Here is a 27,486-nt window from a genome sequence, read left to right on the forward strand (position 1 = left end):
GCCTCTTCAGCGGCTGGAGCCGACAACGGTGAGTTATTTTAAGCCACGAGAGGGGGGCTGTAAATCGGAAAGAGAGGACTGTGAGTTTGCAGTGTGTTTAGCGATTGTTGCCGTAATTCTAAGTCAATGAAGTGTGTTCCGTCGGCAAGGTAGTGGTATTTTTAGCGTTTCGTATTGTAATTCTAAGCCGAGGAAGTGTGCCTGACTGGCGTGTGGAGAGGACAGTGAGGTTGTTGCGTTTTTAGCGCTTCATACTGTCATTTTAAGCCGAAAAAGTGTGTCTGTCAGTTGGTTACAGAGCTCCGCGTAAGCACGGGCTTTTATAACTGTCAATATAGCCAGCATCTACCGTTAGCTACTCTGCTGTGCTGTGGAGTAATGTCTGGCTATGTGAGACTAGCATCTAACGTTAGCTACTCTGCTGTGCTGTGGAGTAATGTCTGGCTATGTGAGACTAGCATCTAACGTTAGCTACTCCGCTGTGCTGTGGAGTAATGTCTGGCTATGTGAGAAAAGCATCTAACATTAGCTACTCTGCTGTGCTGTGGAGTAATGTCTGGTATGTGAGACTAGCATCTAACGTTAGCTACTCCGCTGTGCTGTAGTAATGTCTGGTATGTGAGACTAGCATCTAACGTTAGCTACTCTGCTGTGCTGTGGAGTAACGTCTGGCTATGTGAGAAAAGCGTCTAGCAACATTGTTGTGAATGCTGCGGTCTCAGCCTGGCAACTCCCGTGAACTTCGAGTCTGGGCAGGAGGGGGCGGGGGAGACGACTCTCCAGTATTTTGAATTTGTAGTGCAGTAACTATTTTAACCGCTAGCTGCCAGTATTACATACAATATTACATATTGCACCTTTAAAAAATTTACGCAAAAATGAACGCGTTAATTTTGACAGCCCTACTTATTTCACCAGTAAATTCCTGTTAAACGACAGAAACAACCACTGGATGTGAAAAGGGTATTTTACAATAACTTTGACTTGAGTTTCAAGCATAGACTGTATACAGTCTATGGTTTCAAGTGAACGAACATCTGTGTTGTTTTTCAGACAACAGCAGCTATAGACTGTTGTTGGAATCCTCTCCAGTGAAATACAGACACCCTTCACACCGTTTAGCTGTCAGCATTTTAACCGTGTTTGCTCCAGCTGCTAGCTAACGGTAGGCTAACGTTACCTGCGGTCGATTGTAGTGTTTTAACTAGCGTCCCGTGCGGCAATTTTACAGTTCCCTCTAACTTGCGTTTTCAGAGCATCAAAGAGAAGCGCAGGCATGTCCGTAGCACCTAAATAAGGCACCGGAATCCACGTTGCTATTCAGTCTGGTAGATAACAGTCATTAAGGCACCTGTGCCATATTAGCACCGGGTCTCGGACCCCCCACCCCCAAATAAAAACTCTTTGGATCTACACGATTCACGTGGATGACATTTTCCCATTTAAAACGGCGATTTTTGCTGAAAAGTGATTAGTTTGCAGGTATGTTAAATGGTTCATTTCCCGGGAAAGTGGATTATTTCGGTGTTCTGGAGAACACTATTGGATCCTGTGAAACACGCGCCCTATGTCTTCATATCTGCAGAAGAGAAAAACAACGTTTTCTTCTCAAATCGACATAACTCCCTTCCAGCTGCCTTTAGGAGGGAAGAGCTTTTCCGCGCACCGCTGACGAGCGGCCGGAGATCGTTCCATTACCGTGGAGATCTATGGATTAATGGACGATAACACACCGAAAGGCTTAACCCTTGTGCGGTCTTCCCGGCAACCTTGAAAAAACAGTTTGTTTTTGCTTTTTCCAACGTTTTAAATTGTAGAATTTTTCTTTACGTTTTCAGCGCTTATTTCTAAGTCCCATATTTTCTGATATAAAACAAAAACTGAAAAACGGGTCAATTTGACCCTAAGTCAACACAAGGCTTAAGGTTTCTGGGCAGAGAATTAGGTGTGTTTATTAATGTCTGTAACTGCTAATGCTGCAATTGGGTTATGACACTGAATGTGATTGATTAACGTGTTTCCCTCCTTTCTGTCTCTCCCTTTTCCTTACACACACACACAAGTTTGTAACAAGTATGTAGGTTTATTGATTGAAGAACTATTGATTGATGATTTGGAAGTTAAATAAATCCTATTATACTTTAAAGAGCAGTTGTTTGTGATTATTGGTGTATTGATTGTAATAACAGCTGGGTTAAACAGGTCAGTGCTCGTATTTCACCCTTCTTTTGTTCCTTCAAAGATACCGGATAAATTAATCAAATTAGTATTTTAAAAGGGAACACCACCAATGAGTCTGTTTCACAGCTCAGTTATTGGTCCCTGATTCCAGGTTGGTGCCCCATTTTGATTTGGTAATGTTATGAATACACATATTTATAACTTTATTAATACTGATAAAACATCTTTGATAATTTCTCAATAACTGAATCTGTACCCCCCAATTCCCAACATTACCATGGAGACATGCTCGGCTCCTTCTCTGACCTATGATTGGCTGCTGAGGTGGGGTGGCTGTGCTCTGTGCCGATGTTGCCGTGACGACCACCAGCTCTTCAAAACCCACCTGCAGGACACCAGACACAAATGATGGCATTATTAATCCAACATCACTATGGAACTTTATTCCATACTATATTTTCTCTCAAATCGGTGGCCATAATCTGTTATTATGCAATTATATTATTTGCAAAATCAAACTTTGATAAACAGATGCTTTTGGCTTGGTCTCTTCTCACCTCATAGATATTACATTTGGCTTAATAGGACATTCTCTAGTAAAACTAATCTTTATTTTTTGAAAACTGGTACAGGAATAATAATTGACTTGTTGGCCAACTCTTTGACATGCATGCCTGAATGTACAGGTATTCAGATTTTTTGTTTGAATTCAGGAGAACATGATTGTCTTTGATGCCATTCCTTGTGGAATCAGAATGCTGCTTGGGGGGGGCACTGACTTACACCATTAACTGATCTGTTACTGCTGTGGGAGTTTATGGACTAACAATAAAACTATTAAAGAGGTGGTTACTATTCCTTATGTAAATGTACTGTATTTATTTAGTGCTTTACTGGTCTTAATGACTACTTAAGGTGCTTTTACATATTACAGATAACACACACACACACGTCATCACCTGCCTGTTCCCCTTTCTTCCCGTCTGCGCTTGGGGGCGGGACTCACTCTGCTGACTGCTCTTCTGTGGGCGGGGCTCCAGGATTGTGTGGGCGGGTCTGGGGGCGGGGCTGAGTGTGATCGACAGGTCGAGTTCAGGACAGCGAGTCAGATAGGAGGAAGAGAGAGGGAGGGGGGCAGGTGGGGGAGAGGGCGGAGGAGAGAGCAGGGAGGAGGAAGTCATCCTGACAGGAGTAACAAGAATTACTATTAGCAGTTCAACAGTTCAGTTATTAGATTTTAAAAAACAAACATAAACTTATAAAGTTTGTATGTGTATTGTTGTGATTGACAGAGAACAGAGCTCTGAAACAAACACACACACTACGTCGGCTCTGCAGTTTTCACAGTGAGTCACGGAAATGCCGATAAAGTGGTTTCAAGTGTGGTTACAGTTTTTCATAACTTCACGCAGACAGCGTTTGCTTCGATATGATATTAATGGCGAACCGAAAGCGGGTCGCGGTGCTGTTGACGTTACACTTCCTCGGAGACGAGCAGGAACAACAGTGGTTTCTATGCCCTGGTGTCTGACTGAGGCTGTAAGGCAAGGCAACTTTATTTCTACAGCACCTTTCAGCAACAAGGCAATTCAAAGTGCTTTACATGAAACATTAAAGAGAAATTAAAAACGGTCATGGTGAAAATAAAACAGGCTAAAAAATAACATATTTTATTAATATTATTAATTTTTACTGTCATGACAGCTATGGGGCTGTCAGTTTACCTTTTATGTTGCATCTTCAATCTGTGACACTGAATTTGAAACAGCACATTGTAATTTCTGCATCTATTATTAAAGTATGTATTAGTAATACAGTGGAAATTAGTAGAAATGTGAATATTTGGTTAGCATGTTGATTTACGGTGTGTGCCCCTACATTTTCTGGTTGTGCCCCGTAAAATTTTCAGTTGGGGGCCACTGTGCTCCTGGTGAAAAAAAATGTGTCTGAAGCCCTGCATTATGAGTTTTTCTTGTCCGGAGATTGTTTAAATATAACGTGGTTAGATTGTTGTGGTTTTTATTTCTAGCTGTTATTTTGAAGCACAGCAGGTAGCCTCTGTGCTACAAAAACCAGCAAGAACGCATCATCTCAAACTGTTAACAGCGTTTTCTGTGCTTGTGAATTTGCGAGTTCATTCTTTCAACAACAACCAGCAAGAACGTTCTCCCCAAGAACACAAGTCCGTTCTTTGCATTCCTGAGATTGAGAAACAGCGTGATTTTTCACTAAACCTGCTTTCTGAAACGGGCCTCTGTGCTACTATAAACCATAATAGCAAGTAAACTCATCATACCATTATATCACAATCGCAGTGTTAGCCTTTCTCCAAATGATGCAGCATGGGGTTAAAGGGTTTATTGGGGTCATATGAGATGTTTTATGTGAAGCACTTTGTGATTTTGTATCTGTGAAAAGTAAAAACCTTTGAAGACGTGAGACTGGGAGGGACATTTCATTGTTTAAAGATTTTCTTTAACAGACGATTTTGTGATTGATTGAAAACATGATTGGTAATAAGTAGGGGTGTAAAGATTCGCCTATACAAATCGGTATCCGGTTGTACAATCACAGATACGGCTACATCGACACACGGACCCCTGCATCGGTAACGGGTTAGTGAATTAGCTAGCTAGCTAGCTAGCTAACTGTTATGAAGTAGAATACAACGGAAATACGCAGATACTGTAATATAGCAAGTACTTAGCAGTTTACTTTCCACCGCTGTATATAGCTACACTATAGGCCTATGCTACACATACATATAAACACTGTATATGAAATATTCCCTTTCATTTCATCACGTGAGGTGGTTGTGTCTTTCGGTATGCTAACGTTAGGTCAACCAGCTCAACTAACGGCAGCTTAGACTGGCTGTCTCTGGTCTCTATCACAGTTAAACGTTTAACATTGAAGCTACAGTTAGCCTGTAGAGCTAACACGTCCTTTATGTCTCCCTTTGTGTTACCTGATGTAGTCCGGACAGAGCGGATCCTCTCAATTTCTGCTAAGTTAAACCTTTTATTATCCCAGGCTTTGAGCTAGCATCCGTTTAAAATTCGCTCTTTTTTTCTTCTTCTTCTTCTTCTTCTTCTTCTTCTTCTTGGTTTATTGGCGGGGCATTGCCGCCACCAACTGGACTAGAGTGTGAACGAGAGATAAATGCCGAAAAACAAATAAACATAAAAAATAAAAGAAAGACACTAGATTATTTTCTCTAAATCAATTCATCTCATGAACTTAATATTGTGATATGCCTTCTCCCCTTTTTTTTGGAGGGATTGCAGAGGATTAGCAGACTGAATTGTCATCCTGGGGGATCTGTATCTCTGGTTATGGGTGTGTTATATTAGGGGGAGCAATCCTCTGTTAACGTTGGATCTATGTGTGTGTGTGTGTGTGTGTGTGTGTGTGTGTGTGTGTGTGTGTGTGTCTGAGAGAGAGAGAGAGAGAGAGAGAGAGAGAGAGAGGCAGAGCAGATCAGCTCTGTGTGTGTGTGTGTGTGTGTGTGTGTGTGTGTGTGTGTGCGCGCGCGCGTGCCTGCGTGCATGTATACGTGTGTGTGTGTGTGTGTGTGTGTGTGTGTGTGTGTGTGTGTGTATGTATGTCAAGGTTATTATAGTTTTGCATTTGTCATTTGTCATTAGTTTTAAATTTTATTTTTATAAATAGAATAGAATTATTATTAAATAGCATTTTTATTTTTGTTTTCAAATTCAGGTTAGTTTTAATTAGTTTTTAAAGCGGGTTTGCTAGTTTAGTTTTTATTTTTTGAAAATGCTTAGTTTTGTTTTAATTTTTATTAGTTTTAGTCTTTTTTGTAATATCAGTTATATGTCAGGGGCAATATTCAAAAAGGTCAGAAAAAGTATTGTGTAATAATAACTCAACAAAAACATACATTATTTCCATGGAAACGTGTTTCCAAAGGCTCCTCTGTCTGTCTGGGGCTCAATGAGTGTGTTTACATGCAGTTCAAAAAAACGATTATATTCGGCTTAAGGCAGTAGCTCGATTTCTTAAACGCAATGTAAACACCTTATCCCGGTTCAAATCTGAGTTCTAATAACCCGGTGTAACTGGGGTATTCCTCCGGCTATACACCTTAACCGGGCTATGATCGGTATAAGCATCTGCGCATGCTTCAACAGAGACATGAAAAGTGCAGTAAGAGAATTTTGTGATGAAGAAGGTGTTGGTTAAATAAGCCCAAGCTTAAGACCTCCTATTTAAATTTTATTTAAAGATTTTTTTGGGGGGCATTTTATTCCACAGGACAGATGAAGACATGAAAGGGGAGAGAGAAGGGGAATGACATGCAGGTCGGAGTCAAACCCGCGGCCACTGCGTTGAGGAGTTATCACGCACACAGATGTATGGACACACAGATGCACAACTCAGGTACGTAAAATGCCAAAAAACAGTTTATTGGAGACTCAATAAAATCACAAGCAAAGGTGTCAAAATCGGCAGGCAAACAGGGTAATCCGAAAAACAGGCAGTGGTCAAAATCCAGGGAAACAACAAACTAGAAAACAGGACACTAGGAAAGTGCTTGAAGGCTAAACACAAAAGAAGCTGACGATCTCGCACTGGGATAAGGGAAAGACTGACCTTAAATACACAAAACAGGTGAGACAATGAGACACAGGTGCAGCACATTAGGGCGGGGACATGTAATCACAATGGAGGGAAAAAGACAAACAGAATAAGAACACTAACAGAAACCTTCAAAATAAAACAATACATGGAAAGAATCTACAACAACAATAAGAACTTGACACAGGAGCAGGCATGACAGGAGTAAACCTCTATATATGTGCGCCTGCTCTACCAAGTGAGCCATCCCGGCCACTAATGAAGAATTCTTAGGTGTAGTTGCTTAAATGCATTTGCAATCGCCACATATAGTCCGGTAAGAACTGGAAAAGGAGATGTCCTCAAATGGTGCTTTATGGATTATCACACACACATAATTCAGATCTGTGAAGTAACATGTGGTTTCTGTAACATAATGAAAAGTAAAAATAACATTCTTTAATTGTCATAATAATTATGTAATTCTCCACTATTCCATTTACATGAAACAGCTATTAACTACACTGAACAGAAATAGCTTATGAATTTTACTTAGGTATAATGTGTACAACAGTAATATATATTTAGCTCTGGGGTGCTTATTCCCGGGAGCCCTCATGTTTTCTCGCCCTGCAGTTTTCCTTGGATTAGGGTGGCACCTTGGTCCTGCTCGATGCTCTGCTATGCCCCTGTACGCCCTACAGTGCCTTGCTACGCCCTGCAGTGCCCTGCTACGCCCTAAAGTGCCCTGATACACCTTGCTATGCCCTGCAGTGCCCCACTATACCCTGCTACACCCTGCAGTGCCCTGCTACTCCCCGCCATGCCCTGCAGTGTCCCACTATACCCTGTAATGCCCTGCAGTGCCCTGCTACAACATGAACTACTGCAACTACTATTTCTAGTCATAGTTCCATTATTTTTATTGTGACTATTATTGCCACTGTTCATCACACCCCCAACTGGGATCATCAGACACCGCCCACCCAGAGCCTGGGTCTGACCGACCCTAAAAGGAAGTTTTCCTCACCACTCGAGGTTTCTGCCTAAAAGGAAGTTTTTCCTCGCCACTGTCGCACTAAATGCTTGCTCTTGGGGGAATTACTGGAATTGTTGGGTCTTTGTAAGTAATAAAGTGTGGTCTAGACCTACTCTATGTAAAGTGTCTTGAGATAACTATTATGATTTGATACTGTAAATAAAATTGAATTGAATTGAAATCCATTATAAATGCAAAGTTACTGCACCAAGGCTGTTTAACTGTATCTGAGTTAGGTCATACATACAATAAACAAGATAAATGAGAACTGTTGGCTACATAGAGCACATCAACTCGACCAAAGTTATGGATTTAACAGGAAGAAAATAAATAAGAATTATTTACTTACAAATCTCATGGATTTAAGTTCACAAATGCCTTGAAACAAGGAATCCAGAATGGAAAAAAAAATATATATATATATATATATATATATATATATATATATATACACAGTACAGGACACACTTTCACACACTTTCTCATTCAATGCGTTTCCTTCTATTTTTTTATGACTATTTACATTGTAGATTCTCACTGAAGGCATCAAAACTATGAATGAACACATATGGAATTATGTACTTAACAAAAAAGTGTGTAATAACTGAAAACATGTCTTATATTTTAGATTCTTACTTGATTCTTCAAGTAGCCACCCTTTGCTTTTTTTTATTAATAAGGGAAAAAATTCCACTAATTAACCCTGACAAGGCCCACCTGTGAAGGTAAAACCATTTCAGGTGACTACCTCATGAAGCTCATTGAGAGAACACCAAGGGTTTACAGAGTTATCAAAAAAAGCAAAGGGTGGCTACTTTGAAGAATCTAAAATATAAGACATGTTTTCAGTTATTTCACACTTTTTTGTTACAGTAAGTACATAATTCCATATGTGTTAATTCATAGTTTGGATGCCTTCAGTGAGAATCTACAATGTAAATAGTCATGAAAATAAAGAAACACATTGAATGAGAAGGTGTGTCCAAACTTTTGGCCTGTACTGTATATATATATCCTGTCAACGAGGCAACCTACTTCTAATATGATGAATTATCTCTGGTACAATGACTGCTAGGAGGTAGAGGCTGGAATACTGGAAACACGTTACAGCCTTCTCTGATTGGTCAATGCCTTAATTGGTACTTAACTCTACATAGCAGTGCAGAAATGAAACTTAGAGGAACAGTCTATTTTATTTGTCCACAAGGGAGCACTCAAGGACTATGCAAAGGCCTTAATGTTGACCTTTTGAACAAATCTTAAGATACACACAAATCCAGCACAGTGTTCACAGAAGGTGAGCTTCAGGTCCATCGTCTTCTGGATGCTGTGGATGAAGCCTGGACCCATCTTACAATGGAGCAGTGGGTTGACCTGGAGGAAATATGCTATAATCTCATCCTTACTGATCAATCCATCTCTGAAAAGAGCGAGAAGCAGAAAGGGTAAAAGAAGTTATAACATCCCAAAATCAGTTGCAACCCTGCTGGACTAGGCAGTGTGTGTTGTGCTTCCACACTGCATGAGCATGACTGCTCCCTGATTTCTCAGAGGCTTCCTAAGGCTGGCGGTCATAAGTCCAGTCCTTTAGTCTCTCTTTGGGTTTGACCATGGTCCTTGGAGCACTTCTGCATCCTTCCTGATCTGAAGTGGCTCTCCCTTGACACCGGGTTACTCTGGCATACCATTGCCTGAAGAGTAGGCAAGCTCCAGCTGAGCGAGTTGCAGGCTGACCGGAGTGACCTTTTTGTTTAGGTGTCGGCCTTGAATAAAGAAAAGGTGCAGGCCTCTGCGTGTTCCTTGGTTCAGTCTTGCATCTTGCAGCCTACTCCCAGCAGCACCTCTGCCTCTCAGGCTTGGTCTTTGACCTGGTTGATGGTTCATAGTGTTATTTTAGAACAGTTCATTATAACTTTCTTTTACACTATCTGGTCTTAAAGGGGTGATAGAATGATTATATAGGGTATTTCACACTGTTCCTTATTGTCTCCTAATAGGGTATCTAACATTGGTTGGGCTGAAAATGGCCCAGGTGCTATTTCTTGGCCCTTATGCATCCCTGTGTAATGGCTCTATTTGGAACAACAGCTTTTCTTCCAAATATGGTATGCTCATGAATATTTAGATGAGCGCTGCACGCTGACTGGTTGAGGAACCACATACACAATACATTGGTGACGATACAGCAGGTCTCATATTTCACACACACACACACACACACACACACACACACTGCTGCCCTGTGCACAGCGCACACACACACAAACACAGAGACACATACACACACACACTGACACACACACACCGCTGCACAGCGCGCACACACAAACACAGACACACTGTCTGTTACATGCCCAGGCGAGATAACCTGACTCCGCCAGATGGATTGCTTCGCATTTGCTCGGCATATCCATCTGGGAACTTTCCGTTGGAGAACTTTTGGGAAGGGGCGGAAATACTGGTTAGCTGATTGGATGAACCATCTGTCTATCACCTATGTTGGTGATAGACGGGCCAAATCAACCAATCAGATCCACGAAGCGTATGAAAATACAACCACAAGCCCGCCCCTGCTGCTGCAGGCAAAGCATAGCTCGTTAGCTCAGCATGCAAGCAACATGTCGGTAAAGGAGATTTGCCGTTTGTGTAACGAGAATTTAGGAATAAAAGGAACCATTTCAGGTTCCCGGACCATATTCCAAAAGAAAGATCCAAGAGAAAAAAGCATTAGCGAGCGGCTAACAGATTTAGGGCTACCGCTGTCTGAAAATACTGGTTAGCTGATTGGATAAACCATCTGTCTATCACCACCTAACCCACCTCAAAACCAACGCTGATTGGCCCAGTCTTTTGGCTAACGGCTCCAAATTTTCTCTATCTCAAGATGCCAGACTGATCTGCGAGTGGAAAACTGGGGCTCGCCAGATCAGGACGGTCTCACGAGGCTACAGGCGCAGCGGCTAAAACAGCCGAAACAAAATAAAAAAGTTGGGACACTTTCATTATAACTATTGTTGTTCTAACGTTACTCTTGCGACATAAAAAAACCTCCTCCAAAGAATCACAACTCACCTCGTAGCTAGTAAGCGCGGGGAGAGGAGAGTGTCTGTCTGTCTCGGCAGATTGTGGAGCTTGTGAAGTCTGACACTGACTTACCAAATTTGCAATTAGCCATCAATTTTCATAAAACGGCCCATATTTGAGCTTTACATAGTTGATTTCGTGCATAAAAAAGTCTCAGAAGTGAATTTTGTACTGGAATAGCACGACCTAGATTTACAAGACTAACTGACCTCAGATCAGTTAACTGACCTCAGATCAGTTAGTGGCCTAGTATGGACATTTTGGGGTATTATAAAGAAAGAAGGTAGAGCCAAATGAGGAGGATTTGAGAAGTTGACGTCAACTTTTAGCTTCGTTCAGATTTGCAAGTTTTCAGAGGCAGTTTCAAATTGTGAGATTTGCAGAGGAAAGAGGTGTCAATGGGATTTTAAGGTTATGTCCTATATTTACCCACCAAACTGTCATTTTTCAACTATGGCAAGGTAAAATCGGTTTTGCATTCTATCACCCCTTTAAAGAGTTCCCCGTACATATGGAATATGTAACGGTGGAGAGATAGTCGCGATACCATAGATTACGCTCGGTTACGTTGGTTCTCTGAGTGAAGAGACTATCTCTCCTATAGGTGCTCTATAGGGAATAGTATAGGGCGTGGCTGGGCAAGCCAGTGTGTCTTAAAGAAGTATCCACCTACCTATCATCCCTGTACATATGGAATATGGAATGATGGAGAGATAGTCTCTTCACTCACAGAACCAAGGTTACAATGTAACTGAGCGTTAAGCCATTCCCCTAGCAATGACAGCTCATAAATCTCATCTTCGGTGTAGTAAAGGTCTAAAGAAAGCTGAAAATACAAGGGTTTAGATATAAATAGTTTAAATTACAATTGAAAACCACATAGTAAGCTTTCATTAAATGAATTACACCACTGATTATTTGTGTTAATCACTCATTGGTGTGAACAGATGGAAATATTTAAATGCTGATTTTCCTATGTTGTATTACAGCGGTTTGGTGCTCCTCTTATTGCCCCAGTTTCTAAAAATACTGACTTATTACCTCAAAATGATGAGAAAGTTTCTCAAAATATTGACTTATTATCTCAAACTAATGACTTAGTATCAAAGGCCTCCACCACAGCCATCACCACCACCAGCAAAGAGGAGCCACTCCCCTCAGGCACGAGTACCTCCAACACAATCACCTGCACCTCATGCACCAGCACCCCCACCTACACAGCAGCCAGCTCCACTGTCCTTGAAGACAATGAGGGACCCAGACAATGCTCCCCCTGTCCCAAGGTTTCAACATGCTCGGACAGTTCCACCGCCACATACTCATGCCTCGACCCATTCAAACTTTATTCCCTGTGCAAATAATACAAACAATCTGCCAAAATACAAACAAGCGGGAAGCTAAACAAATAGCCTAGGGAAAGAAATACAAATGGACAGACATTGATGTTGTGGGTTTTTACAAGTACATTGTACATTGGGCTGCTGCTGTACAACCATTGTGTACTCTTCAAATTTACCTTTTTGAATCCCACATCCGGTATTGAGGAAAATAAACCAAATACTATTCCTCTCATTACAACGTACTCTAAACAGAATCTGGGTTTGACTAAAATTTTGCAGAAAAACTAAGACGAACACTCCAAAACCACAAAATTATTTCAGCATTTCGCAGGAATTATAATTTGCAGGATATTTTCGTACAAAGCAAATTTAGACCAATTAAGACGATTATGCAGAAACCATTTTTGAATCACATCAACTCTGTGAAAAATCTACAATCCAAAATAGTAATTAAACTATTGTCCCATTGCTCCAACAACCCAAAACTGTATCTATCTGATGTATTGTTCCAAGTGTATTACGAAGTATGTTGAAGAAATTAAAAATGTAATCAAAATGACTTTTTCCAACATAAATACAACATTAAACATAAAAAGAACAGACACATTCAATGTACATTGTATTTAGGGTTGGGTATCGTTTAGGTTTTTTCTGATACCGGTGCTAAAACGATACTTTTAAAACGGTGCCGGTACCTAAACAGTGCCTGAACCAAAATATATATATTTATAATGTATATAATATAAAACAATGGTTTAATACACTTGGAACAAAATATCCTTGGGGTTTGAATGAGCAGTAATGGGCACCAGACACCAGTCTCAGGATGGCCCGTGTTTTACACAGAACCGGACAACCCTAACCTACCCACAATCTTTTCCTAACCATGTGGTATTGTTGCCTAAACATAACCAATTAGTTTTGTTTGAATTTGCAACCTGTGTTAAAAACAGCGCCAGAGTTTGACCCGCATGGCTGCCACACATGACGACAATTACATGTGTATTCTCTTACTACACAATATCCATTGTACAGTTACTGGTCAATACATTCTTTATCTCCATGCGTAGCTCTTGGTAGGAGTTGTATGTGCAGGGTCCAAAACTGATCCACCGGTATGTGTTACTGGTCGACATGCCAGTCCCTTCAAAGCTGTAAATATGAGAAACATTTTCGTAAAACAGATTATATCTGAGCCTCTCACAAATCTCAGCATCCTTTTCAGACCCTGCTGTCCAAAAAGCAGCATAGACGGTCACGGCCCCACTGTATCTGCACTGCATCTCTGCCCTTTTCATTAAGAATAGTAGTTGAGAGAGTACTCTGCAAAAAAAAAAGCTGGAAACACTGTGTGGATGCAAATGGTTTTACACAGAAATGGCGTTTAAAACGGCTTAATGTAGACATAGTCTTACATTCATTTTGGAATATCAATAAACAAGTCCCATATCTTTCATATTAAACTATCCCACTGATTTATTTTTATTTTTACACAAATTGTATATATCTGTTAAATAATAACTTTTACAGCTGATAACACTGTTCAATTACATAAGCTACATAATCAGTGATGTCTGAGGTGGATGACACTGACTCAACTATTTCCTGTAACACATAGAAAGCTAACTGAAAAAGACAGATCTATAATTATTAAAATCAGACAGACAGCCTATTACTATTATTTGGATAGCATTCATGTGTTGGACACCTGTAGGCCTATATACATGATCAGGCATTGTTCAGGTCAGTTTTTTCCTGTAGAATCAAAATGATGCTCTGACGCAGTTCGGATATTGAGTCTAGAAGCAGCCTGATGTCCTGAACCTGTTTCTGGTGTGTTGCATTAAGACAGTTTAAGGCACTGTATTCTCCTCAGCAGCAGCGTGGAGTCCAGTATATCAAGGCTCAAGCAGACATGGGTTCATAGGTGTGGAAGTGGATTCCCTTGGAGCATGTGATCTTCATCACCGCTCCATTCAGACTGGTGTCAATAATCATCTTCATCATTCCCTCCGCTATCAGTGATGGCCTGAAGATAAACAGGGTGAAAATGTGTGATTAGATAAGATTACTGATGAAAATAGAGGCATGCACGCATGCACGCACGCACACACAAACACACACACACACACACACACACACACACACACACACACACACACACACACACATGAACACGTGTGTGAGATCAGGAAGTCATCTAGCCTTAACTTCCTCTGGAACTTAACACTTCCCTTCTGCTGCATGTCTCTGAGAATCACACTTTGAACTGTTAAAGAAGGTGTTAATAGAGCCAGACAGTTTGGTCAGGCCAGTATCTAGTGTTAAAATAACAATGCCCATTACTAACTGAAATGAACCCCCGTAGGGAAGTGATGCAGGGCCTTGGTACACATTTTATCTGATTGTTTCATAGCTGTCCTATTATGTGTAGCACAAGAGCATTTATGTCTGTGCCTTATTTCAGTCCCACTTTGAATGGCTCCAAATAGACACTTGAGCAAATTGAGTAAAATAAAAATGCAATAACAATAATAATAATAAATCAGAACACAGAAACAGAAAAAAGTCACAGAGATACTGAGTGGCTCCGAGTGTTTACACATTTTAACTTGTAGTTATTTGGAAAGAGCCAAATGGCAAATCAGTTCACAAACAGAAAATCACCAGATCCGATATCCTACTTTAGTAAGAGCATTTTTTTAGTAATAACAGCTCAGCAATTTGTTTAACATTCTTTGACTGAAAGGCATGTGCATGTTGACCACTTACTCTGTCCAGTACCTGTATGTACTAGTGAAATAAAAAGCAATGACGTACAGTATTCTTACAAAACGTGTGTAGATCCTATACTTGAGGTATTACACACAGTATATTCTACATATCATGTGCTAGCACAACATAACAAAACACTACATGTAAAATGTACCATTGATGTATAAATATCTTGATAATTTCAAATATTTCGTAATATTTAATGATAAAATGTAATTTGTTATGATTTACTTTTTTTTACTGTATTGTGTGCAGTTAACTTCATTTAAACCCCTACTACATTCAAGCCATTGCCAAATGGGTTGATAAAAAGCTAACACACAGCTCCACACAACTCTCTCTGTAGTTCTCAGTATGGCTATGTTTACAAAATGGTGTCGCCAGACGGCATTCGCGTGCAGCAGCTCGAGTGATGTGTTTTACCCCACCACTGAGAGGAGGGGGGTGGGGGGTGGGTGCAAACACTGAAGGCTTGTATCATGTGGATGCGCCGAGATATGAGTTGCGATAATTAAACAAATATTTAAGTGTGCATGTTAGCTGAGTTTTTAAATTCACTACAGGATTTGTGTTGAATGTTTTACATTTAACTAAATGTTGTTTCTAAAGCAGCCACATTAAAATTTACAGCAGCAAAGTCAACATACAAACTCAGTAATACTATCTTTTTTTTTTAGTATAATGTATAGTATAATGACAAAGCTTCTATTCTATAATATCTCAGTGGAAAGAAACAACTAAACTGTCAATAAAAGAAATCAGACATACGTACGCCATACGTATGTCTGCCATAACCTAAATCCAACAGGAAGTCCGCCATTTTGAATTGAAAGTTTGAAATTAGTGCGATTTTGGCCATTTTCGTACTTTAACAAACTCCTCCTAGAGATTTCATCCGATCAACTTCAAATTTGGTGTGTGCCATTTTAAGACGTTAAAGATGAAAAGTTGTTAAAAGAAAAAAGTTTAATCATAGGGTGTGGCCGTGGCGGGGCGGCCATTTTGTGCGTTTCGCCATTAAAACAGGAAGTGGGTGTAACTTAAGTATACATTGTCCAATTGGCTCGAAACTTCTCAGGATTCATAAGACTCTAACTCTGAGGACATTTACCGGACAAAATTAACTCAAAGTCATAGCGCCCCCTAGCGGCAACAGGTAGTAGGCCTAAAAGTCAAGATGCTATACTTTAATGAACTCCTCCTAGAGATTTCATCCATCCTTCAAATTTGGTCTGTACCATCTCAACACCTTAAAGATAAAAAGTTATTAAAAGATAAACTTTTCGTCAAACGGTGTGGGCGTGGCGTGGCGGCCATTTTGAGTGTTTAGCAAGGAACGAGAAAGTGGCTATAACTACAGTTTACATTGTCATATCTTCTTGAAATTTCTTTTTTATTGGTAAAGGTTTGGCCTGACCCCTATGTTTAGGCCACGCCCCCTTTCACAGCTAATTAACTGTATGACGTAGAGTCTTGTGTGAAGTATCATTGAACTGAGCAGGGCGTTCCCTTTTCATTGGTGATGATATGCGGTGTCGGAGTGCCACGCAAATGCACGGTCGCAAGGAGCGGCGTCCGCCGGTAACCCCGTCCATCACTGCTTGCAGCTTTAATTAAGTATTGGCTTTTTACCCATGATGTTGCACATAATTACAGTAACGTCCACTTATTTAGTGTTACCTTCACTTCACTGTCTTGGTACTTGTAGTTATCATCTTGTGTTGATCTGGAAACACACACTTATAGACAGCAGACACATAGCAATAATTTCTCACTTATCTTGTTATCACTTGATAACAAGATGTCTGTGTGTGCGTGCAGCCTGACAATAAACATGCGGGTCGGTAGCCGGGGCCCGTATGTCTTTTTGGTTGTTTTGATTTTATTATTCATCGTGTTTCAGGTGTTTATAGTGCTTGTTCATATCGGGATGAGGATGAAAATATGACTTATTTTACTGGGGCACAGCACATAAAAACCCGGGCATGTGCCCCATTAAAAAGGGTCTGTCTTTGTCACTTCACACACAGACACACATCAATGAACACATGACGCATTCTTTCCCCACGAAACAATATGCTTGATCATGTTGGAACACGTCTGTGTGAGTAATGTGAATGTAAAGTATGCATGCATGCGCACACACACACACACACACACACACACACACAGAAATCTACCAAAATAGGTAAGAAAGCTTAGCAAACTTGGCGCTCACAGGCAAAGCATCCTAGTCCATGTAGGCACAGCTGCCACATCTCCACCAGGATCATTTTGTTCCTCAATCCATATAGCACACACTGGGTCATGTATTTATTCAATGGACTACATTTATCATCAGCACTGATTGGACATCCACATTAAAGGTGGCACATTTTCCCTTTTAATATGGTGAAGCTTCTTGACTGCAAGAATTTCTCATTTAAGAAATGGTCATTAAGCCTCACTAGGCTATATTTGTTTTTGCTAATGTATGCTATGTGTGATCCAATGAACCAAGGTTCACTATTTCCAAATGTAATCATTTGCTCACAAGGGAACCAAACATTAATCAATTAGTATATGTTTTATTCTCGATCGGCTGTTTCTGTATTGCACAGTCTCCCGGCAGCTGGAGAGGATCTGTCCTACCCCAAATTACTTAACACTCCAAGACAAGTTCAACCTTTGCTGCCTTAGTAGAAAATACTAACAAATGTGTACATTGTTGCTCAGAAAATCAGCAGGAAGCTACTTTTCATCTGCATGTCTCACTATAAATGCACAGTGTGTTAAACTGATTTCAGTTAAAAGGATCGGCGTGACAAAAAAGGAGAATTTTGATTGGGTAAACCATCAGTGATATGTGTGTGATTTAACTTACTGTAAAACTCCAAACTTGCTCATGCTGAGTTTGAAATCATCCTTGAACTTGACAAACTTGCCCATGTTGTCCTCATGTTCCACTGAGTGCAGCAAAGGAGTGTCGACGAAGGCGGGACATAGCACGTTGATCCGAACGCCGTACTGGCCCAGAGAGGACGCGTCCTGCAACAACATGTGGGAGGAGGTGCTGAGCTGTGAGTTGACTGGAGGACATCCCATTCTACAAAAGTTAAAGTTTTTCTTATACTGTCTTATTTAATGTGTGTGTGTGTGTGTGTGTGTGTGTGTGTGTGTGTGTGTGTGTGTGTGTGTGTGTGTGTGTGTGTGTGTGTGTGTGTGTGTGTGTGTGTGTGTGTGTGTGTGCCTTACCGCCATAGCTCTAGTGAAGCCAATGACTCCATGTTTAGTAGCGGTGTAGACAGGTTGATGAGGAGAATGCATGAAGGCTGAATAAGAGGAACAAGAGGAAACAATGTAACAAACATGTTACCAGCAGCAACGCCTAGCATAGAACAATCAGTGTAACTGAACTGAACTCTAACCATTGGAGGGTGCTTTGGTCCAGATAAGGCTCAGCCCCTATTTCTCACAGTTGCACCAGAACATCTCCATCTACAGTTTCATTTCCCCACAATGAAAACAAACAGCCTCTAAAATAATGTTTGAGTTTCTTTCACTGTAAGTGATGGGTAGTGCTTTTAAACAAATTTGTTGCTATTGTTCTTATTTTTATTTCATTTTCAAGGTACTTCTATGCTTTTAAATTACCATCTTCCCGCAAATCTCAAATAAAACTAAGAAAAACCTACTACATACATTTGTATTTGAAAGAACTGGAGCCATACTGCGGAAGGTTCCAAAATCCTGCAAACTGACTTTGGAGGCCAAATCGGCCACCTGCTGAGCCACCTGATATAGAGGCGAAGTCCCTTTTCCTCCGGTGGACCCCTTGGGACCTTATTTCACTAACATTATGTATGGTAGTGAATGAGGAGAGAGTGAGACAAATCATTTTTGATCCTGTTTAAATTGAGCTATGGATTACACATATATATATTTAAATTGGCAAACATCATATGTGTAATTCATGGATCAATTCAAATGGGATCAATAATTATATGTCTCTCTCCGTTCATTAGTGTATATATTCTTACTGAAATCAAAAGCACCTGATCAACCTCTCAAGCAGCTACATAAACATTTGTTGAGAAGCTGTGTTAATGGGTTAATACGTTAACGGGAGAGACGTTTGATTTGGGGTCGAGAAATAATTGTGACTAAAATGAAATATAATGAAAAAGAGCACTGTGAGAAAAAGATCTGTAGAAAAATGGATCATGTCCTGGCAGAAAATTACCAGTACCTTTTCCGTTAAGTTTAAGACATTTCTGTTAGTCCAAAAACGGCCATTTTACTCTAAATTTCAAAACATATCTCCGTACCTTTTAACGGACATTTCTGTTAATCCAAAAATCAAAATGTGGAAAAGAAACAGTGAAAAATCATTACAGAAAGTTCCTTCATATTAACACAGTATATTATCCCATATTTCTATGGACTTTTCTAACAATGAGGCTTTCAAAGAAAATTCACATTTCAACTGGCATAATCAACTTACATTTAAAATATATAATATTAAAATGTCATAATTACACATTTGTTAGAAAAGGTTACGAGATCTAAGAGTGTAGAGGTTGCTTTTACTGTACTGCACCTGTTTCAAGGCTTCATGCAAACACATGCTGCTGAAACATTTGGCCAATTACCTAATTACAGAACCCCAGAAGCAACACGTGCTATGAATGACGATATGCAGCTTCCTAATTACTAAATAAGCAACAACAAACTACATCTACAGTTGCAGCGTGCTGTCAAGAACACAACATACAAGACTCAAGTTGTGAACTTAACATAATTTAATACACACACACACACTCACACACACACACATCAACACACAGACACATCAATGAACGCAGGGACACATTCTTTACCCACAAAACAATATGCTTGAACATGTTGGAACAAGTCTGCTGTTGGGAATGGGAAGTACGCAGACACACACACACACACACACACACGCACACACACACACGCGCACACACACACACACACACACACACACAGACATCTTGTTATCAAGTGATAACAAGATAAGTGAGAAATGATTGCTATGTGTCTGCTGCAATCGGAGGCTAAACTGTTTCCAGATCTACAAGATGATAACTACAAATACCAAGAACATCCTCTGGAATCTGATTAAAACCTACAGAGAACACATATGGGAACTCCAAATATACAGCTGCAAAATTACTGCAAACCTATAATGGAATATGTTGATGACTCCAGCTGTACCTAACAGAAAAAAAACATTCACAGTTCACCCTACGTGCATCATAACATTACAATTATTGTATTAAGCTGACACTTTTGCATAAAGTTGGCTGGATTCAAATTTATGCAAATGAGGAGTGGGCGACTCGACGCCCTGCTTCTCCAAAGTCACCGCAACGCTACCAGAATGCATTGCACGGCTGCTCCCACAGAAATGAATGGGAAGCAGGAAAATGATGCTGACAATGGACACACACACCTTGAAGGTGGACTACAGAAAGACATCTGGATACCTCCCCCCCACCTATTACTTTGGAAATGTAACAAGTTACCGATTACAAGTTACCCTATTTACAGTGTATAGATATGTAATGTATATAGTAATGTAACTATTTTAATTACTTTATCAAAATCCATCCATCCATCCATCTTCGTCCGCTTATCCGGTGTCGGGTCGCGGGGGGAGCAGCTCCAGCAGGGGACCCCAAACTTCCCTTTCCCGAGCAACATTAACCAGCTCCGACTGGGGATCGAGGCGTTCCCAGGCCAGGTTGGAGATATAATCCCTCCACCTAGTCCTGGGTCTTCCCGAGGCCTCCTCCCAGCTGGGCGTGCCTGGAACACCTCCCTAGGGAGGCGCCCAGGGGCATCCTTACCAGATGCCCGAACCACCTCAACTGGCTCCTTTCGGCGCAAAGGAGCAGCGGCTCTCTCCGAGCTCCTCACGGATGAGTGAGCTTCTCACCCTATCTCTAAGGGAGACGCCAGCCACCCTCCTGAGGAAACCCATTTCAGCCGCTTGTACCCTGGATCTCGTTCTTTCGGTCATGACCCAGCCTTCATGACCATAGGTGAGGGTAGGGCGAAAACTGACCGGTAGATCGAGAGCTTTGCCTTCTGGCTAAGCTCTCTTTTCGTCCTGGCGGTGCGATAGATTGAATGCAATACCGCACCCGCTGCGCCCGATTCTCCGACCAATCTCCCGCTCCATTGTCCCTCACTCGCGAACACAACCCCAAGATACTTGAACTCCTTCACTTGGGGTAAGGACTCATTCCCTACCTGGAGAAGGCATTCCATCGGTTTCCTGCTGAGAACCATGGCCTCAGATTTAGAGGTGCTGATCCTCATCCCAACCGCTTCACACTCGGTTGCGAACCCGATCCAGTGAGTGCTGAAGGTCGCAGGCCGATGATGCCATCAGGACCACATCATCTGCAAAGAGCAGCGATGAGATCCCCAGCCCACCAAACTGCAACCCCTCCCCACCCCGACTACGCCTCGATATCCTGTCCATAAATACTACAAACAGGATTGGTGACAAAGCGCAGCCCTGGCGGAGGCCAACCCTCACCTGAAAAGAGTCCGACTTACTACCGAGAACCCGGACACAGCTCTCGCTTTGGTTGTACAGAGATTGGATGGCCCTGAGAAGAGACCCCTCACCCCATACTCCCGCAGCACCTCCCACAGTATCTCCCGGGGACCCGGTCATACGCCTTCTCCAAATCCACAAAACACATGTAGACCGGTTGGGCATACTCCCAGGCTCCCTCCAGGATCCTTGCGAGTGAAGAGCTGGTCCGTTGTTCCACGACCAGGACGGAATCCGCATTGTTCCTCCTCAACCCGAGGTTCGACTATTGGCGAACCCTCCTTTCCAGCACCTTGGAGTAGACTTTACCAGGGAGGCTGAGAAGTGTGATACCCCTATAATTGGCACACCCTCTGGTCCCCCTTTAAAAAGGGGAACCACCACCCCAGTCTGCCACTCCTTTGGCACCGTCCCAGACTTCCACGCAATGTTGAAAAGGCGTGTCAACCAGGACAGCCCCTCCACACCCAGAGCCTTGAGCATTTCTGGACGGATCTCATCAATCCCCGGGGCTTTGCCACTGTGTAGTTGTTTGACTACATCAGTGACTTCCGCCTGGGAAATCGACGACAATCCCCATTATCCTCCAGCTCTGCCTCTAACATAGAGGGTATTAGTCGGATTCAGGAGTTCTGCAAAGTGCTCCTTCCACCGCCCTATTACCTCCTCAGTTGAGGTCAACAGTGTCCCATCCTTACTGTACACAGCTTGGATGGTTCCCCGCTTCCCCCTCCTGAGGTGGCGAACAGTTTTCCAGAAGCACTTTGGTGCCGACCGAAAGTCCTTCTCCATGTCTTCTCCAAACTTCTCCCACACCCGCTGCTTTGCCTCTTTCACGGCAGAGGCTGCAGCCCGCCGGCCCGCCGGTGCCCTGCAACTGCCTCCGAGTCCTCCGGGATAACATATCCCGGAAAGACTCCTTCTTCAGTCGGACGGCTTCCCTGACCACCGTTGTCCACCACGGTGTTCGTGGGTTACCGCCCCTTGAGGCACCTAAGACCCTAAGACCACAGCTCCTCGCTGCAGCTTCAGCAATGGAAACTTTGAACATTGTCCACTCGGGTTCAATGCCCCCAGCCTCCACAGGGATGCACGAAAAGCTCCGCCCGGAGGTGTGAGTTGAAAGTCTGTTGGACAGGGGCCTCCTCAGGCGTTCCCAATTTACCCGCACTACACGTTTGGGCTTACCAGGTCTGTCCAGAGTCTTCCCCACCCTCTGACCCAACTCACCACCAGATGGTGATCGGTTGACAGCTCTGCCCCTCTCTTCACCCAGTGTCCAAAACATACGGCCTCAGATCAGATGAAACGATTATGAAATCGATCATTGACCTTCGGCCTAGGGTGCTCTGGTACCAGGTACACTTATGAGCATCCCTATGTTCGAACATGGTGTTCGTTATAGACAATCCATGACTAGCACAGAAGTCCAACAACAAACAACCACTCTGGTTTAGATCAGGAGGCCGTTCCTCCCAATCACGCCCTCCAGGTGTCTCCATCATTGCCCACGTGTGCGTTGAAGTCCCCCAGCAGAACAATGGAGTCCCCACTGGAGCCCCATGCAGGACTCCAGTCAAGGTCTCAAGAAGGCCGAATACTCCGAACTCCTGTTTGGTGCATATGCACAAACAACAGTCAGAGTTTTCCCCCACAACCCGCAGGCGTGGGGAGGCGACCCTCTCGTCCACTGGGGTAAACTCCAACACAGCGGCGCTCAGCCGGGGACTTGTGAGTATCCCCACACCCGCCCGGCGCCTCACACCCTGGGCAACTCCGGAGAAGAAAAGAGTCCAACCCCTATCCAGGAGTATGGTTCCAGAACCAAGACTGTGCGTGAGGTAAGCCCCACCAGATCTAACCGGTGGCGCTCCACCTCCCGCACCAGTTCCGGCTCCTTCCCCCAGAGAGGTGGCGTTCCACGTCCCCAGAGCCAGCGTCTGCTGCCCGGGTCTGGTCCGTCGAGGCCCCTGACCTTCACTGCCACCCATGTGGCATCGCACCCGACCCCAAGCGGTTCCTCCCACAGGTGGTGGGCCCATGGGATGGAGAGGGAGTTGCCACGTAGCTTGTTCGGGCTGTGCCCGGCAGGCTCCGTGGCAAACCCGGCCACCAGGCGCTTCGCCGACGAGCCCACCGTCTGGGCCTGGCTCCAGGCGGGGCCCGGGCTTCCTCCGGGCAGGGTCACTCCATCTCTGCTTAGCTTTTTCATTGGGGTTTTTGAACCATTCTTTGTCTGGCCCCTCACCTGAGACCACTTTGCCTTGGGAGACCCTACCAGGAGCACAAAGCTCCAGACAACACAGCCCTCAGGTTCACAGAGACACACAAACCTCTCCACCACGATAAGGTGATGGTTCACGGAGAGGTTTATCAAAATATCATAACTTATTACATTTAATTACTTTTCGATTACTTTTCTGTTAAACAATTTTTTTTTATGTTTAAACCTGGCAGTGTTAACCTCAGAGCAGTACTTAACACTGACTACTGTCACTCTCCTTTAAAATCCTTCATCACATGAATTGAGATTAAAATCATTTCATTTTGAAGAACAGCCATTACAAAGTTAGATCATTCTGAGGTCACAGAAAAAAAATCATAACAAAAAATATATGTATCACGACACGCATAGCCCCAAATATGAAATAAAACAATTATTGAATAAGCAGATGTCCTATTCTTGTTGTATTGTGTCTTCTTTTTGTGTGTGTGTGTGTGTGTGTGTGTGTGTGTGTGTGTGTGTGTCTGTGTACTGCGTTTGACACTGTTGACCATAATATACTGCTGGACAGACTGGAAAACTGAGTGTGACTCTCTGGTGCTCACAAATCTGAACACACAGCAATGACACGTGGAGTTCCCCAAGGGTCCATTCTTGAACATCTCTTTTAAACATCTATATGCTCCCACTAGCTCATAGCTTGTAAATCAATAAAATATTCTACCATATTTGTGCAGACGACACACAGATTTAGTACATAACATAAAACCAGATGATAATGAATCAATAGAGTCACTGAATAAGTGCTTTGAACTAATCAGTGACTGTATGTCCCAGAGTTTCCTCCAGTTAAATAAGTAAATTCTTCTTGTCCGTTATTATTATATTTTGTAGCCTAAAAAACGCGTGACATCGCTTAGGTACCTTTAAACTAAAAAGATTATATTTGTTGTAAAAAATGAACAATTGAATGTCAGTGCTCATCTTGGCCTTAATGTTTAAAACTTCAAACCATGACAGTAGTTCTAGATCTAAATTTAAAAAACAATGTCAACAGAATGACAAAATGTATGGAGCAGATGCACCGGGTGGAATCCAGGGGTAAGACTGCAGAGTAGGTTAATAAAATGATCTGTGGGTTATCACCATCAGTGTTGTCTTTCATATTAGATGTTGATGATGATGATTGCTTTTATATATTCATGTCAGGCAGTGTAAAAAAACTTTTCCATCTTTATGCTATGGCATGTTTACATTCTGGGTAGATTGAAAACTCAACTACGAAACAAAGGAAAAAATCCTGCACTCTGCTCTTGCTATAGCATCACCTTTTATTTACAAAAACAAACATTTTAAGAGTCCTCGATGAAGGTCCAGAGGGGCCAAAACGAGCAGAGTGCAGGATTTTTTCCTTTTTTTCATTGTTGATGTTATCGTGCAACGCGAGCTGTTCCTACAAATAGATTGAAAAATCAAAAGCAAAACGGAATTGATGGTCTGATGGAGTTCACTGAGGAGGAGAAAGGAGAGAGGAGCTGCAATTCATCAGACGGCCCATACGTCATTCAGATAAGACTCACATTCATCAAGACAGCAGCTGGTAAACAGAGGAAGTTGAACATATCTCCAAATCTTTACCTTAAACAACCTGCTTTAAATGAATAACGCTATGTCAGAGAGTTGCTGTGTTGCACCAACAATGCATCAAAAAACCCCGATCTCCAATGCCATGTCCTAAAATAGATCCTGATAGATGGGCTTTGGCTCCAGGCTATAGACCAGACCGGCATCATGTCATGGATGAGGATCCCTTTTGGGAGAAAGAATCGCGCACTTTGGGAGACAAACATGACAAATGCCGAAAAGCTGTTGTGTAGTGGGTTAATCGAGACTGTCAGGCTCATATGATACTTATATATAACATTCACTGTCAGTGTGGTCAATCACTAAATGCTGCTGGTGACATTTACAACTGATGGACAGCTAAATCTCAGCCTTTTAAATCCAAAGTTGGCTATTAATAACAGGTTGATTATTGACAAAACACTTAGCCTAATGCTGTTGATTCAATCAGATATGTACTGTATGTCCAGATGAGCAAAATGCAGTTACTGTGTTGGCTCATTGATCCACTTGGATGGGAGAAGAAGAAGAAGAAGAAGAAGAAGAAGAAGAAGAAGAAGAAGAAGAAGAAGAAGAAGAAGAAGAAGAAGAAGAAGAAGAAGAAGAAGAAGCTAACGTTAGCGAAAGCTGCAGTCTCTCTGCTTTTGACTCCCCGCTGCAGGAGACGCTGTATTCCTCTGACACGCTGTATTAATGTCACTGTTTTATAACCGTTTTCCAGGTTAGTGGGGGTGCATACCGCTCATAATCAACATGATATAGTAATGTTCACTCAGCATTTAGTTTTGTTGTTAAACTGTGTGTAAAATGAGCGGTGACGTTAAATCACCCTACAGTACCGTCTATTTGCTGGATGGTTTCAAGGTAAATTATCAGATAAGCCCGTACTTTTTGACGTTTAACATCCCCCCCCACCCCCCGCCCCTGCTGAAAAAAAATTGTAGAGGAAACACTGTACCCATATGTGCCAGTCTGATGCACGTCAGTGATATGGATGAAGGCAGTTTACCATAAAGCCTGGTGACGACTACTGCAATAGCCTCTATCTGTCTCCTCTGTTAAGCCCAATTTATGCTCCTGTGTTAAATCCGTGCCGTGGGTACGTACGTTAAGCCACAACAACTGGGATTGGTCCGCTCGGCCGTGACTTGGTAGCGTTGCATTTCCCCCTGACTTATTTCCTGGTTCTCCTTCTCCATAAACAACATGAATTCAAGGAGAGGGTTAACTTTTCCTGCTACAGATTTCCCACCTTTGTCAGAAAGAACAGGAGAGCTACCTCCCCTCTAACGCGACCCACAAGAGCGTTTCATAAATCAGAGCCCGGAGATGTGGCAGGAAATACGACCCACAGGAGCATTTTACATCCTCACATCTAAACTAGAGAACGTAATGGTCGTGGCCTTTAACAGTTAGTCGTCAGTTTGGTTAGGTTAAGGCACAATGATGTTCCTCTAGCCACCTCCTTACGTGAAATTTGGCGCTCTTAGGGCTCCTGCACACTGCCTGCGTGGCGTGAGCGTGGCGCTTCTGTTGTCAGTTGCGTGGCGGCTGCGTGGCGTTTTCTATGTCTTTTCACTGCTGCTAGCCTTGTCTGTACACATGTATGTATCCCATTTCCCCTGAACTCAAGCAGTACTATACTTCATGTTAAACATAAATATACACTGATTTGATTACAGCAAAGACAACGTCGGCAGTATTGACGGCAAAATAGGCTACAGAATATTTTGTTCTGTATTGACAGGTGCAATATTTGAAAATCAATAATTATATTAATTGTATTCGTGTCAAAATGACACATAAACATCTTTCCCTATTCTATTTTGCCTGGAAACGCTTCCAACACGCTTGCGTGTCGTGTGAAAAATAGGCGTCGGTCCTATTTCTAGCATTCTCGTGTTGTGCGTGTCATGCAGGCAGTGTGCAAGCTCTAACCTGTAAACATGGGAGCCAAAATAAAAACAAACACGCCACTCAGCTGACATGCTCACGCAATGCAGGCAGTGTGCAGGAGCCCTTAGACTGTGTCACCTTACTTCCTGTTTTGCTCCCATAATAATAATGG

At 42.4% G+C, this 27,486-nt stretch overlaps 2 protein-coding genes across 3 annotated transcripts in view; both read right to left on the minus strand.

Moving 5' to 3' along the window:
* The window catches only part of ppp1r35 (protein phosphatase 1, regulatory subunit 35), a 12,060-nt gene extending 6,760 nt beyond the window's left edge, over positions 1–5,300 (minus strand). Inside the window, exons 1-3 of the mRNA XM_028599572.1 lie at positions 5,150–5,300; positions 3,141–3,363; positions 2,458–2,566 (exon numbers count right to left, since the gene is read on the minus strand). Of these exons, the coding sequence (XP_028455373.1) occupies positions 2,458–2,566; positions 3,141–3,362 (331 nt within the window). The 5' untranslated portion in view covers position 3,363; positions 5,150–5,300. The remainder of the gene's footprint in view (positions 1–2,457; positions 2,567–3,140; positions 3,364–5,149) is intronic.
* Positions 5,301–13,574: 8,274 nt separating this feature from the next.
* Positions 13,575–27,486, minus strand: part of hpgd (15-hydroxyprostaglandin dehydrogenase) — a 34,516-nt gene continuing 20,604 nt past the window's right edge. For both annotated transcript variants that reach the window (XM_028588329.1, XM_028588321.1), the window contains exons 5-7: positions 18,232–18,308; positions 17,861–18,024; positions 13,575–14,251 (exon numbers count right to left, since the gene is read on the minus strand). In XM_028588329.1, the coding sequence (XP_028444130.1) occupies positions 14,128–14,251; positions 17,861–18,024; positions 18,232–18,308 (365 nt within the window). In that variant the 3' untranslated portion in view covers positions 13,575–14,127. The remainder of the gene's footprint in view (positions 14,252–17,860; positions 18,025–18,231; positions 18,309–27,486) is intronic.

The sequence above is a fragment of the Perca flavescens genome, chromosome 2 (genome assembly GCF_004354835.1).
Source record: "Perca flavescens isolate YP-PL-M2 chromosome 2, PFLA_1.0, whole genome shotgun sequence".
NCBI classification, from domain to species: domain Eukaryota; kingdom Metazoa; phylum Chordata; class Actinopteri; order Perciformes; family Percidae; genus Perca; species Perca flavescens.